General features: G+C 36.9%; 1 protein-coding gene across 1 annotated transcript in view; it reads right to left on the reverse strand.

Annotated features, from left to right (window-relative positions):
• LOC128057773 (UDP-glucose:glycoprotein glucosyltransferase 2-like) overlaps positions 1-16,163 on the reverse strand; it is a 141,366-nt gene that overhangs the window by 16,958 nt on the left and 108,245 nt on the right. The window contains exons 30-34 of the mRNA XM_052650275.1: positions 14,754-14,838; positions 10,512-10,597; positions 9,024-9,122; positions 6,918-7,002; positions 2,496-2,678 (exon numbers count right to left, since the gene is read on the reverse strand). Coding sequence (XP_052506235.1) covers positions 2,496-2,678; positions 6,918-7,002; positions 9,024-9,122; positions 10,512-10,597; positions 14,754-14,838 — 538 coding nt within the window. The remainder of the gene's footprint in view (positions 1-2,495; positions 2,679-6,917; positions 7,003-9,023; positions 9,123-10,511; positions 10,598-14,753; positions 14,839-16,163) is intronic.

Below are 16,163 nucleotides of genomic sequence, written 5' to 3' on the forward strand. Positions count from 1 at the left end.
ATGAAGACTATAAAATAATAGAAGCCCTTTTAATGTGACTCTTAAGTTATCATTATCTTGTAGAGAAGACAGAGAACTGAGTTTTCCCCACAGTTCTTTCATCCAGCACAAGTTTACCAAGTTTCTATTTTTCCCCCTTGTCCTCACAGGTTAAAACAAACCTAAAATTTACATACCTAGTCTGTATTTTAGTAGTTTTACTCATTAATAAGAATAGTTTGTTACATCATTTTTAATCAAGATATTTTAAAACTGAAGTACAGTTGATACACAATAGTATATAAGTCACAGGTATATGATAGTGACTCACATTTATTAAAGGTTATATTTCATTTATAGTTATTATAAAATATTGGCTATATCCCTCATGTTGTACAATATATTCTTGTAGCTTATTTTATACCTAATAGCTTGTACCCCTTAATCTCCTATCCATATATTTGCCTTTCCTTTCTTCCCTCTCACCACTGGTAACCACTAGTTTGTTCTCTATGAGTCTGCTTTCTGTTTTATTCACTAGTTTGTTGCACTTTTTAGATGCCACATATAAGTGATATCAGACCATATCTGTATTTCTCTGCCAGAATTATTTCACTGAGCATGCTGCTGCTGCTGCTAAGTCACTTCAATTGTGTCCGACTCTGTGTGACCCCATAGCGGCAGCCCACCAGGCTCCCCCGTCCCTGGGATTCTCCAGGCAAGAACACTGGAGTGGGTTGCCATTTCCTTCTCCAATGCATGAAAGTGAAAAGTGAAAGTGAAGTCGCTCAGTCGTGTCCGACCCTCAGCGAACCCATGGACTGCAGCCTACCAGGTTCCTCCATCCATGGGATTTTCCAGGCAAGAGTACTGGAGCGGGGTGCCACTGCCCTCTCCATCACTGAGCATAATGCCCTCTAAATCAATCCATGTTGCTGCAAATGGCAACATTCCATTCTTTCTTTATGGCTGAGTAGTAATATGTATCACATTCTGTATTCATTCATCTGTTGATGGATACTTAGATTTCTTTCATATCTTGGCAATTTTAAATAATGCTGCTATGAACATTGGGGTATATACGTCTTTTTGAATTAGTGTTTTTGTTTCTTTCAGCTATATACCCAGGACTGGGATTGCTGGGTCACATGGTTGTTCTATAGAAAGTTTTTTGAGGAACCTCCATACTATTTTTCACAGTGGCTATACCAATTTAAATTCCCACCAACAGTGTAGGAGGGTTCCCTTTTCTCCACATCCTCATCAATATCCGTTATTTGTGCTTTTGATGATAGCCATTCCGACATGTGTGAGGTGATATCTCATTGTGGTTCTGGTTTATAATCAAGGTATTCTGAACAAAACATATTTCAGTACGGAATTAAATATATAAGTACACAACTCCTTAATTTCTCAAGGTATAGATTAATAATTCAAAACAATTTTTATGGTATATATCTATTACTGTAAATATATTGGCAAATGTTAGTTTGAATCATAAAGAAAAATCTTCTGATTATTCTCAATGGCTTCAATGAAGTAATATTAGCATGTTTGATTCTGTAATAGACTCTAGCCTGCTAGAAAAATATTACTGCATATATAATGGGAAAGAGAAATCAATTTTATGTTAGTATGTTTGAAAATACTTCATTACACTTTTGCCTACTTTCTTAGTTTTTCATTATTCACATTTATCAATTTGGAAAACAATACAAAGATAACAGAATTTAGAATACATAGATATAATATAGAAGTATATCATAAAATAGGATTTGAAAATATACTTTAGTACTAAATAATATACTGACTTGTGCATTTAACTTAAATAACACTTATATTTACATATTATTGTTTTAGAAATTCTGTGTATTTTTAAAGGCTTTAAGAAAAATTCTGTGTATTTTAAAAGTACTTATTATCATTATTTTTTTTAACCATAATGATTACAAAGGCAAGTAAGGAGGGAAGGGTAAAAATCATAAAAATTTCTGTTGAAAGCTGAGGACCATAATTTTTTTTGGCCAAATTAGGCTTTTTTAAAGTGTCAGAATAATGGGATTTGGTTATTGGTAATTGCCAAGGAATGTTGCTGAAGGGGGAAAAAAGAGAGGTGAGTGTATGTAATTGCTAACTTTTCCAGCAAGAAGAAGCAGTTCACTTTAAACAAATTTCAGCTCATATCCACAGGCATTCATATAGCTACTTTTATTGTGATGATTTATATAAGTATTTGTTTTATTTTTAAGTACCAAAAAAAAAAAAAAAAACTACATCAGAGGAAAAATTGCCATGTCTTAAGGAATAACTGGTACTTTTGGCAAAACTTTTGATTTTCCCCTGGAATGCAGATTATCTTTAGAAAAGATACTTTGCTTATATATCAAAATTATGTCTTATGTTTACATAGTATGGCAACAAAGATAGCAATAAACTGCAGCAACATCAAATGTGTCCTATACTTAGGAGTATAAAACAGTTAAAGTACTCTTAAAAACAATAGTTAATCTTATTACCTGGTCAGCATCAACAAAAATGATTTTGTCCACTGCAAGAGGGAAAAGGACATCAAGGAAAAGAATCTTATAACCCCAAATAATCCGCTGTTTTTCTGTCTGCTGATGAAGCCACCGGGGCCACCTATACTGGACCAGTTCATATTGGAATCCATACTCCTCAGCCATGTGTGGGATCACTTCCTAAAACACACATACAAATCAAAGAATACGTTTAAGGAACAGAAAGTAGTTTTTGTTTCAGAGAAAAATGTTAACATTTTAAAAGTTAGAGTTTACTACAAATCATTACAAATGAATTGGTAAAATGTCTTAAATGGTTGTCTTCTACAACTTATATCTATTAATAAGAAATATGATGATGCTGACAAATATAACTATACATGAAAAGTGAAAAAAAGTGTTAGTCACTCAGTTGTGCCTGACTCTTTGAAGCCCCATGGATGTGTAGCCTGCCAGGCTTCTTTGTCCATGGGATTCTCCAGGCAAGAATACTGGAGAGGGTAGCCATTCCCTTCTCCAGGGGATTTTTCTGACCCAGGGATTGAACCTGGGTCTCCTGAGTTTCAGGGAAATTTTTTACTATCTGAGCCACCAGGGAAGCCCTTTAAAGACATTAAAAAAATTGGTACACTACATTAATTAGCAGGCTAATTAATTAACTGTTCCTCTAGTTTTACTACTAATGTCTGACCTGAAAAACTTAATGTTAGAAAAGAAAGCCTCTGGATCTTGGAACACCTATGAATCAAACACTTCATGCACATGTCCACATGCTGGTTGACCAGAGAGACAGAAGATGTGAAAGGTGTTAAAAAACACACACACACACAAAATGAGTTGTAAACTGATAAATTATATTCTTGATATAAGTATCTGAGATTTATGACTATTTACTTCAAGGATTAAAAACACAACCCCCAATAAAAACCCTGTACATGAGGTCTGAATGGGCACCTTTAATTAGCAACACTCCATGTATGCTGTCGCAGTTCTACTAGGAGATGCAAGCTCTGTGCACACAACTCCATTGGGATAAGAAAAGGAAAGCTTGGTCTGGTCTCCCCTGGATTCTGTCCTACGCCTCTCTTTGCTTTGCTGATTTTAATCTGCATCTTTTTGCTATAAAGAACTATGTGACTCTGAGTGTAACTGCTTTTCTGAGTTCTGTGAGACCTACTGGGTTCTTGAACTTAGGGGGGGTCCTGGATATGTCCAAATTGTGCAAGTCAGCTGTGTAACTTCTGAGTCTTGGTTTTTCCAGGAATAGCACTTTATGCAGAGCAACTGAATAATGGAGGTAAAGTACTCAGAAATGTACCTGGCAATACCAAGGAATAAAAGCATGGTTGGCTGTTTATATTTCTGCTTTCACCACTGGTTTGTGTCTAGAAAGAGAACTCCTTTAACTGCTGTTGAAACAGACCTTGCCAGGAATCTGATTAACAGGAAGAAACAGGGCAAAAAAGATGTCCTTTTCATTATAGGGGACTAGAATGCAAAAGTAGGAAGTCAAGAAACACCTGGAGTAACAGGCAAATTTGGCCTTGGAATGTGGAATGAAGCAGGGCAAAGACTAATAGAGTTTTGCCAAGAAAATGCACTGGTCATAGCAAACACCCTCTTCCAACAACACAAGAGGAGACTCTACACATGGACATCACCAGATGGTCAACACCAAAACCAGATTGATTATATTCTTTGCAGCCAAAGATGGAGAAGCTCTATCCAGTCAACAAAAATAAGACCAGGAGCTGACTGTGGCTCAGATCATGAACTCCTTATTACCAAATTCAGACTCAAATTGAAGAAAGTAGGGAAAACCGCTAGACCATTCAGGTATGACCTAAATCAAATCCCTTATGACAATACAGTGTAAGTGAGAAATAGATTTAAGGGCCTAGATCTGATAGAGTGCCTGATGAACTATGGAATGAGGTTTGTGACATTGTACAGGAGACAGGGATCAAGACCATCCCCATGCAAAAAAGCAAAATGGCTGTCTGGGGAGGCCTTACAAATAGCTGTGAAAAGAAGAGAGGCGAAAAGCAAAGGAGAAAAAGAAAGATATAAGCATCTGAATGCAGAGTTCCAAAGAATAGCAAGAAGAGGTAAGAAAGCCTTCTTCAGTGATCAATGCAAAGAAATAGAGGAAAACAACAGATTGGGAAAGACTAGAGATCTCTTTAAGAAAATTAGAGATACCAAGGGAACATTTCATGCAAAGATGGGCTTGATAAAGGACAGAAACGGTAAGGACCTAACAGAATCAGAAGATATTAAGAAGAGGTGGCAAGGATACACAGAAGAACTGTACAAAAAAGACCTTCATGACCCGGATAATCACGATGGTGTGATCACTCATTTAGAGCCAGACATCCTGGAATGTGAAGTCAAGTGGGCCGTAGAAAGCATCACTATGAACAAAGCTGGTGGAGGTGATGGCATTCCAGTTGAGCTATTTCAAATCCTGAAAGATGATGCTGTCAAAGTGCTGAACTCAATATGCCAGCAAATATGGAAAACTCAGCAGTGGCCACAGGACTGGAAAAGGTCAGTTTTCATTCCAATCCCAAAGAAAGGCAATGCCAAAGAATGCTCAAACTACCGCACAATTGCACTCATTTCACATGCTAGTAAAGTAATGCTCATAATTCTCCAAGCCAGGCTTCAGCAATACATGAACCGTGAACTTCCAGATGTTCAAGCTGATTTTAGATAAGGCAGAGGAACCAGAGATCAAATTGCCAACATCCGCTGGATCATGGAAAAAGCAAGAGAGTTCCAGAAAAACATCTATTTCTGCTTTATTGACTATGCCAAAGCCTTTGACTGTGTGGATCACAAGAAACTGTGGAAAATTCTGAAAGAGATGGGAATACCAGACCACCTGACCTGCCTCTTGAGAAATCTGTATGCAGGTCAGGAAGCAACAGTTAGAACTGGACATGGAACAACAGACTGGTTCCAAATAGGAAAAGGAGTACGTCAAGGCTGTATACTGTCACCCTGCTTATTTAACTTATATGCAGAGTACATCATGAGAAACGCTGGGCTGGAAGAAACACAAGCTGGAATCAAGATTGCTGGGAGAAATATCAATAACCTCAGATATGCAGATGACACCACCCGTATGGCAGAAAGTGAAGAGGAACTAAAAAGCCTCTTGATGAAAGTGAAAGAGGAGAGCGAAAAAGTTGGCTTAAAGCTCAACATTCAGAAAATGAAGATCATGGCATCTGGTCCCATCACTCCATGGGAAATAGATGAGGAAACAGTGGAAACAGTGTCAGACTTTATTTTGGGGGGCTCCAAAATCACTGCAGATGCTGACTGCAGCCATGAAATTAAAAGACGCTTACTCTTTGGAAGAAAAGTTATGACCAACCTAGATAGCATATTCAAAAGCAGAGACATTACCTTGCTGACTAAGGTCCGTCTAGTCAAGGCTATGGTTTTTCCAGTAGTCATGTATGGATGTGAGAGTTGGACTGTGAAGAAGGCTGAGTGCCGAAGAATTGATGCTTTTGAACTGTGGTGTTGGAGAAGACTCTTGAGAGTCCCTTGGACTTCAAGGAGATCCAACCAGTCCATTCTGAGGGAGATCAGCCCTGGGATATCTTTGGAAGGAATGATGCTGAAGCTGAAACTCCAGTACTTTGGCCACCTCATGCGAGGAGCTGACTCATTGGAAAAGACTTTGATGCTGGGAGGGATTGGGGGCAGGAGGAGAAGGGGATGACAGAGGATGAGATGACTGGATGGCATCACTGACTCAATGGATGTGAGTCTGAGTGAACTCTGGGAGTTGGTGATGGACAGGGAGGCCTGGCATGCTGCTATTCATGGGGTCGCAAAGAGTCGGACACGACTGAGTGACTGAACTGAACTGAACTGAAGTAAAGGGAAAAGACGTTCTAAATATAAAATGCCACAGACACTAACTGTAGTGCCCGCAGTACCACAGCAACCACACACTGCATGCTATACCAGAGCCTTCACTCTTCTCAGCTCTATCAAACTATTTCCTGTGGTACAGTTTTTGTAAGTTCTGGATACTACTGTTCTTGCCTTTCTTTGTAAAATTATTACAAAAATCTAATTTTTAAAATTAACAAGCTGCACATATTTTTCATTGCCAACTTTTATCATGAAAATCCACTAATCCTAATTTTAAGCTTACTTTAAAATAAACCATGTCCTGTTGTCCTTTTAATCACTGCTTTAAATAAAAGCTGCACAGTATTTTTAAGCCAGATAAAAACTATTGAATACCAAGTTTTAATTGATTATATAATTTGAGTAAATATACATTTCAAAAGACACATTCTGAAAAGAGAAATGTTACATAAATGTTGCAATGATATAAATCATTTACTACTGAAATATTAACCACTCTATATAAAAAATTAAGGTACTTACTTTAAATGTTGGTGAGAGATAATTTTTAAGAAACCAGAACTTCACTGGTGTTTTTGTGTTCCGTAAAACAGAAAGCATCATAATTCTGCATAAAACAATAAACTCACATTAATAAATTCACATTAATAGGGTTACATCCTACTTAAGACATTTAAATAGTTAAAGATATTAACTAGTTTTTCACTATGAATTATGCAGAGATAGAGTGAAGTGTCTTCAAATACTAAGGCTGCTCATCAGTATGTAATGTATAATAATATAATATAGGTATATATATAGATACACATACATATGTTTATCTATATATATATATATGCCTGATATAGACTAAACTGATTGCCTGTTTGTCCTAGATGACAAGAGAAAGAAGTCTGAAACAGTTATTTAGTTTAATTAAAGTCTAATCTTGGCTCTGTGTCATTATCTCAGTCGTGTCCGACTCTTTGCAACCCTATGGACTGTAGCCCAACAGGCTCCTCTGTCCATGGGATTTCCTAGGCAAGAATACTGGGGTGGGCTGCCATGCCCTCCTCTAGGGAATCTTCCCCGACCAGGGATTGAACCCGTGCTTCCTGCTCTGCCGGCAGATTCTTTACTGACTGAGCCACCGGGGAAGCCCTGTGTCATTAATAGTAGGTGTATAAACCTTGAAGGCTGAACAGCCTGTCTATCTTGATAAATTCACTGGATAAGGCCATGCGTTTTGCTATTCTAGACCTCCGCTTGGAGAAGATACAGATGTATCTAAAGTACCATCTTAAAATGTCAACATCTTCAAATATTTTGGAGGCATTTTCTATGATACTTCTATACATATAGTTAAAAAAATAGCCCTTTGTAGTTTGTAAATATTGCTCCCTCTTCTCAGACTCCTCTTCCTTTTTATAAAACAAGGTATTTCTTTACCAGAAAATTTACTATTTTTCTTTTTTTCCTCTCACATCTTACTACAAAATGTGTCCTTAAAGAATATTGACATTTCAAATCAAACTTAAAATTTCACTGTGTTTAGAAAAAACACTTCTCTCATAAATTTAGGTAGAAAAAAAAAAAGCAAGGTGCAAAGCAGTATGTACTGTGTTGTTATTTTGGTAAAAGAGTTAAAAAATATACATTTGAGCTTGTCTATATGTATCTTTCAGTTCAGTTTAGTTCAGTCGCTCAGTCGTGTCCGACTCGTTGCAACCCCATGAATCACAGCATGCCAGGCCTCCCTGTCCATCACCAACTCCCGGAGTTCACCAAAACTCATGTCCATTGAGTTGGTGATGCCATCCAGCCATCTCATCCTCAGTTGTCCCCTTCTCCTCCTGCCCCCAAGCCCTCCCAGCATTAGAGTCTTTTCCAATGAATCAACTCTTTGCATGAGGTGGCCAAAGTACTGGAGTTTCAGCTTCAGCATCAGTCCTTCCAAAGAACACCCAGGACTGATCTCCTTTAGGATGGACTGGTTGGACCTCCTTGCAGTCCAAGGGACTCTCAAGAGTCTTCTCCAACACCACAGTTCAAAACCATCAATTCTTCGGTGCTCAGCCTTCTTCACGGTCCAACTCTCACATCCATACATTACCACTGGAAAAACCATAGCCTTGACTAGACGGACCTTAGTCGGCAAGGTAATGTCTCTGCTTTTGAATATGCTATCTAGGTTGGTCATAACTTTTCTTCCAAGGAGTAAGTGTCTTTTACTTTCACGGCTGCAGTCAGCATCTGCAGTGATTTTGGAGCCCCCCAAAATAAAGTCTGACACTGTTTCCACTGTTTCTCCATCTATTTCCCATGAAGTGATGGGACCGGATGCCATGATCTTCGTTTTCTGAATGTTGAGCTTTAAGCCAACTTTTTCACTCTCCTCTTTCACTTTCATCAAGAGGCTTTTTAGTTCCTCTTCACTTTCTGCCGTAAGAGTGGTGTCATCTGCATATCTTTGGCAGGTATGAAAATAATAACATTGGTTTCCTGTGAGAAAGTGAATTGGGGATCAAGGGAACAGAAGTGGGAGATTTTTTTCACTGTAATTTCTTTCATTCTTTTAAACTTTAAAAATTATTTTCAGACCATGTAAGTGTATTCCTTTCCAAAACATTAGATTAAAAAAGTACCTACCTTAAAAAGCGTTCATATAAATGGCCAGAAGCAACTGAAAAAATGTTTAGAACATCTTTTTCCTTATTATCTTCTTGTTTATGCAGGCTCCTTGTGAAACTTGGAACAAAAAAAAAACTACTGATCATTAGTTTCTTAATACACATCTGCACACTTGACATACCTAAATAAAGTACTGAATTCGATAAGAGATAAAAAACGGGAATGCTTTGCACAAAATGATTGGTTAGTACACTGTAAATAAGTACTTACCCTAAAAATTATGATTTATATTTAAATGTGACAATATAATTTGAAATTTTATGATTTTTAAAAAATGGACAACACAGAATGCAATTATATTGTAGGTTAATGAGATAATACTTTTGAATCTTTGTTAGTTACGAAAGTTATCTTAAGAGCACAGAATGAGTTGCAGCATGCCATGGCCACATGCAATGTATTGAGGCTTTTGTTACGACAGAGGTATTTTTGAAATCTTTTCTCACTGTAAACCCCCAACTAAGAAAAATACAGTTGATTCAGGAAGGGGAAGAAAAAAATCACTTGAAGTTAGGATTAAAACTAAGATATAAAAGTGAAAGCACTCTAACATACATTTATGTATCTGGAAGAGTCACCATCCCCCAAGACTTATCTTCTCTCCAACAAAGCAGTGCTTTGTTTTGGTATCCCTTCTGCACAGTAAGTGGCTATGCCATAGTTTAACAATATCTTTATTCCTTTCTGTCTCTACCTCTGGTTTCAATGGAAGCTCATGAACAGATACTCTTTAAAATACCCAGATTCTAAACAAATCTACATAGAACTCATTTCAAAAGGAGTGAGTTTGAGACTTTCTCGATCAGGAACCAGTTCAACAACATACTGGGACAGTAACATCATTCTTCTCATCAAATAAGAAGGCAACTTACAGAAAAAGAGGCCTAAACTGGGCAAGCTCTTCCTTGTAAACATTTGTCTGAAAGTGAAGGCAGCACAGATAACAGAACTATGTGTTGGAGAAAGAGTTTCTGGGCCACATCACCTGAATGCTTAAAGTCAGCTCTGTTCCTGAACTCTTTAGATGTGTGAGCCGATACATTCCTTTTCTGATTAATACAGGTCCCAACCTAACAATATTTCCCGTAATATTTAACATCTCAGCTAACCTGGGCTACTTCCTGCTCTGTGAGAAACATACCCAATCTTTCTGACTTTAGGTAACCAGGTACCTTCTCTCTCTGTCCATCCTTTAGAATGTATCTTAGCCATGCACTCCTCCACAGTCTTTTCTGAGGTTCTTTTTCTCCTCTGGTTTGAATAGCTCTTTATGTTGATCTGTCTCACAGCTCGTTTCCTATCCTGTATAAGTAACATTTATGTATTTGTCTTATCCTTTCTAGAGAAGATCTGTGCTTAACTTAAATGTTTACCGTGTGGAGGGCTTCCACACATTAGATTCTTGATGAGTCTATAGTTAACGTTAAAACATCCATTAGCAACTACCTTTTAATGGAATCCCACATTCCTCTCTTCTTTTCACCTTTATCGGAAAGGATATCTTCCTTGATTTTATCTGGCTTTTTCTGTACCTAGATAGCACGGTAAAGAAAAACTTTAGAATTTTATACCTAGATAGCACAGTAAAGAAAAACCTTAGAATTTTATAGATTTAAATATTATGCTGCATGGATAGAAATATCTTGGGCGGGTGACCCTTGTAAATCTAAGATGTGGTTTAGTCACTAAGTCATGTCTGTCTTTGTGACTCCTTGGACAGTAGTCCACCAGGCTCTTCTGTCCATGGGATCTTCCCCACCCAGGGATCAATCCTGGGTTTCCTGCATTGCAGGTGGATTCTTTATCAACTGAGCCACCAGGGAAGCCCTAAATAGCTACAGTAAATGAAGCCAAAAAAGATCTTAGTACTTGATAGACACAGTCTGGTTTCAACCATCAGTTCAGTCTCTTGTTTTCAGTTCTTCTGTAATAACCTCCACACTGCTCAATAATGTGCTTACACTTGTACTTATTGATTTATCAACTGTAGATGTCATCTACTGTATATCTGATTCACAGAGTTTAGACATTATTCATTCTTTGTAACAAAAAGATGAGTAGCTTACTTGTATCACTCTTCACTTCCCCTCTTTGTCTGGAGGTTCTAGTAATACTATCTCTATCATTAGTTTTTCTACTGAGTATTTTTGTAACTTTAAGTAATCCTTAAATCTATATTTTTTATTCCAACAAATTCAACACTTTCTCTTGCACATATCCTATGATATGGATACTAGCATTACCTTTTCCCTTTGTCTCACCTTACATTAGCTAAACCTTTACTTTAGCATTGTAAATATGGATAAAATTTACATTTACCTTGATCAATATAACTATCTTTTGCATTGTTTATTTTACAACTTGAAAAATCAATAAAAAGTACATATTGTGACACTGTAAATACTGCTCAATTGAGTCTCAAAGGTTACTACATTTCTTCCAGTTACAATGGTATGACCACCATACTCTTCTTGGCTCACATGGATTCTGCTTTCTCGCGTCAGTAGATAAGTATTTTTTTCTTGGAATTTTATTGTATTTTTCTTGTGGAAAGATATTTCTTATCATATATCTAATATTTTCCAGTTTATTATTCATTGTCTGGAATTCCTATCTTCTTGAAGACATTTTTCTTGGGGCTTAACAATGAACTGCCTCTTTCAAGCATTCTTTGCATTGGTTTTCACATTAATTTCATCATTTCTTGAAATACCCATTTCCCTTTCTTGTTCTTTATTCTCTTTGTGATGGCAAACACCTTCAAGAACAGATGTGAAAGGTAATTTTTCTAAATCTTCACCCTTCAGAGAATATTTGACTAAAGAATCCCAGGTTCAAAATAATTCTCCTCAAAACACTGACGTCTTTGTTTTGTTGTCTTGAAAAATAAAACATCAGATGCTACTGTTAGAGTCATTCTAAGGTCATCGAAGTGACTCATCTTTTTTCTTTGGTAGTTTCTAGGCTCTTGTGTGGGCCATTTCTCACTCATTCTGATCTGTGGAGCCCTTGATGCGAATGTGTTTGCCTCTCTTTACCTGTGTGATACTTTCCCACCTCCATTTTCTGTCCTTCCTTCCTGGAATTCCTACTGGTGAGCTACTGGAATTCATGCGCTGACCCTTTATATTGTTTATCTTTTCTCTTCCCTTTCCCCCATCCTTTTGTGTAATTTGGAAACACGGAAGGTGAACAGATAGAATTGTTATTAAAAAACAAGTGAAGGACCTAGGTATGGTTAGGCTGTAGAACGTATGCTTCAGGCATGGCATGACTATCACCGTCAACAAAGATTTGATGACTTTGGTTAAAGAGTCAGACCTGCTCCATACCAGTCAAGAATAGGTAAAATTAGAGCCAATATGGAGAGTGAAAAAATCCAGCTCATCAAAAAGAAAACTTAATAATTTTCAATGGTCAAAATTCCTCAAATTTAAAACACCTCAAGTCTCCCAGCAGAAATAATATTTTCCTTTCCTGTTTGTAGGGCTAGGATAATACTAGCTGGAATGCTGGTCTTAAAGGGCTTGGGTTAACTTTGTAACTTAAGCAGCTGCTCTGAGTTTATGGGGTTTTCATCTGAAATGATTAGAAGGAAATGTATCAAGGCCAGAATGTAAGTTTCTGCTCCTGAGAAAAGAAGCCAAGGTCAATATAGGAAAAACAGTATCAAAGGTGAGTGTAAACAACATGAATACACTGATCAAGGATAAAGAGCAGAGGTGATAAAGAACAGGTTATTATGTGGGGTGCAAGGCAAATTTTGATTAATTTGGTAATTTAAGATCTATGCAGTATATAAGTTAAGGGTTCTGGTTGCCTACTATTATGCTTCAAATAATACCTATACCTCATTCTGTCTTTCATCACCTTCTTGAACTCCACTTAAATGGATTTTTTTTAATACTCAAAAGTATTTTGTAAAGCTTAATTACCTTACCCTTATGGCAGACATATAAGGAGGATTCCATTATTAACTCTGTATTATAGATAAGAAAAATGAGATAGAAAGAGTTTAAGCAATCTGTCCAACAAGTGAGTGGCAGAGCCAGGTTTAAATGTAACCCTGGTGTCTTAGATTCTGCACTCTATTCTCTATGCCTTTTATATACTCTCTGTTGTATATTCCTCTTTTTCCATGTCTCTGTTGCATATGGGATACTTCTTTTGGTCTGTCTTCCAACTCACTATCTCTTGAGGCCTGTTAAAGCCAAAAACTGAATTCTCTTGTCATTGTATTGCTCAGTTTTAGAAGTTCTACTTAAAAAAAAATCAGATATGCACTTTTTATAGTTTTTTATTCCCTGCAATTGTTTTCATGCTTGTCTTTTATATCTTTAAACACTGTAGGCATAGTTGTTTCAGTGTCTCTGTCAATAACACTGACATACGGAGCATTTGTGTATCTGCTTTCTGTTACTACTGTTTCTGCTGGTTTTGTATATTTGGATATAGTAGTCTTATTCCAGAGATATATGGATATTTCTGTCAGATGCCTGTAAAACCTTATCTATCTAGAACCATTTTAGTACAAATTCAAGGTTCAGGGTTCCCTTGATTGCTTTGTTGTAGTTATTCAAACAATAACACATTGTTGTTGCTAAGTCATATCTGACTCTTTGTAACCCCATGGGCTGCAGTGTGCCAGGCTTCCCTGTCCTTCGCCATTATTTAGATGCTATTAATTTTGGCTAAAAGACTGTGTGGTATGCTTTACTATGGTTCATCCTTCCCCTGAAGCTATAGCCAGCTTATACCATAGAGCATCTTCTAATAGATTACCCACTTTGTAAGGGTCAAGGGTTTCAATTTCTGTTCCTATCACCTTGCAAATTAAATCACAGTGATAGTTCAAGTGAACCAGAATGGACAAATGTTCGAGGGCAACAGCAGCTTTCTTGGGTTATAAGAAGCTTCTGTGCTTGCTCATTTCACTAGGCTCTCATTTTGTTTAATTTTGGTTTTGTATTTCCTTGTTATCATTACTGTCAGCTCCTCATTGCTTTTAAAATGTTAATAAATATTTCACCCAACAATTTTTTGTTTTTTACTGATTTCAAGTATTAAGTAGGTGGGTTCATCCGAAAGAATTAATGCTGCCATCATTAAAAATTTTGCTGGTTTTTGTTTCTGTAAAGGAAAGAAAAATCACTTTGTTTTTCCTGTTGAAATGGATAGCTTTTCAACATGTATTCCTAATCTCATCTCCAAAGCCTAATTTATAATATCATGCTCACTTGCTTCAGTTATATCTGACTCTTTGTGACCCCATGGACTATAGCCCGCCAGGCTCCTCTGTTTGTGGGATACAACAGGAAAGAATACTGGAGTGGGTTGCCATGCCCTCCTCCAGGGGATCTTTCTGACACAAGGATTGAACCCACGTCTCCTGCATCTCAGGCAGATTCTTTACTGCTAAGCCACCAGTGAAGCACAGTTTATAACATTATTTGGCTGCAAATATAGTAGATACATCATAACTTAAAAAAATTCTTTTCTTCTATGTTTAAGTGTGCTGCTTTCCCTTCATGATTCAATTCTCTTCCTCCTTCCACTGCCAGAGTTTCAATATGACATTTTAGGTAGTAAAACTGTGAAATTATTTGTAAAATAAAAATTAATTGAGAACAAAAAAGATAATTCTTAATATTATGAACAAAGTCTATGAAATGTTTTGGCCTCACACACTTGTACTTCCAGTATTTTGCTTTTGAAGCTGTTTAAAACAACGACGACATCTCCTAGGTCTGGTGGAGAGTCAGTTCCTTCATGCCTAGAAGCATAAAAACATGTAAACGTTTATGCCCAATTTAAGAAAAGACATACAATTATAATCATATAAATCACAGAATAAATTCATTCTGAAATAATCATAAGTATAATCTTATTGGTGCATATGTAATATTTACTGTTTGTATAGTCAATTAAGGTATGCTGCAATACACTATAATTTTCAAAATTACCCAATTTTAACTTAATATAAATAAGAATATACACAAATAACTCACTAAATTTGATATCGCCTAACTCAGAAAAGTAGATTATAGCTTATCTTTAATACTGTATATTAAGATTATCACAAAAGTAATCTTTCACATATTACAATGATCATTAAAATATGAAATATTTTCTAGACTTTCAGTTGTTTACAAAGCGTAACAAAAGGAACTGCACACAACTATTTTACAGTATCTATTAGTCATTTTCAAATACCAAAATTTGAAGCACACTGTTAAACTTATAAGACTGAAAATAAGTCTCTCATGTCCATCTGCATCACTTGAAGATATTTTATATTACACATTATGCATTCCACTGTCAGTTTTCAACACTGCATAAGTCAATCAAATATGACAACTTTGCTCAAAAAATTTTTATAGTATTTTCACTATGAACTGAAAAATGCTACTGTAAAAAACATTTACAATAAAACTGAATTTTTTCACAAAGGAAAAACAACAGATGTCAAATTAGTAGATACTTTGCATTCAGTCAGATTTATAACACACACTTGAAAATTTTTCCAAAATGAAAACCTGGGGATTCTAGGGCTACGCTATCATATGCCTTTGACTCTTACTTCCAGTTCCTCTGATGAGGTACCCAAACCACAGTAGGAGCCACAGCCCTGCCTGGGATTATAATGACTAGGAAAAAAAAAAAAGTATTCCAACTTCAGTTCAGTTCAGTCACTCAGTCGTGTTCGACTCTTTGCGACCCCATGAATCGCAGCATGCCAGGCCTCCCTGTCCATCACCAACTCCTGGAGTTCACTCAGACTCATGTCCATCGAGTCAGTGATGCCATCCAGCCAACTCATCCTCTGTCATCCCCTTCTCCTCCTGCCCCAAATCCCTCCCAGCATCAAAGTCTTTTCCAATGAGTCAACTCTTCACATGAGGTGGCCAAAGTACCGGAGCTTCAGCTTTAGCATCATTCCTTCCAAAGAAATCCGAGGGCTGATCTCCTTCAGAATGGACTGGTTGGATCTCCTTGCAGTCCAAGGGACTCTCAAGAGTCTTCTCCAACACCACAGTTCAAAACCATCAATTCTTCGGTGCTCGGCCTTCTTCACAGTCCAACTCTCACATCCATACA

The sequence above is a fragment of the Budorcas taxicolor genome, chromosome 12, assembly GCF_023091745.1.
Source record: "Budorcas taxicolor isolate Tak-1 chromosome 12, Takin1.1, whole genome shotgun sequence".
In the NCBI taxonomy this organism is placed as follows: domain Eukaryota; kingdom Metazoa; phylum Chordata; class Mammalia; order Artiodactyla; family Bovidae; genus Budorcas; species Budorcas taxicolor.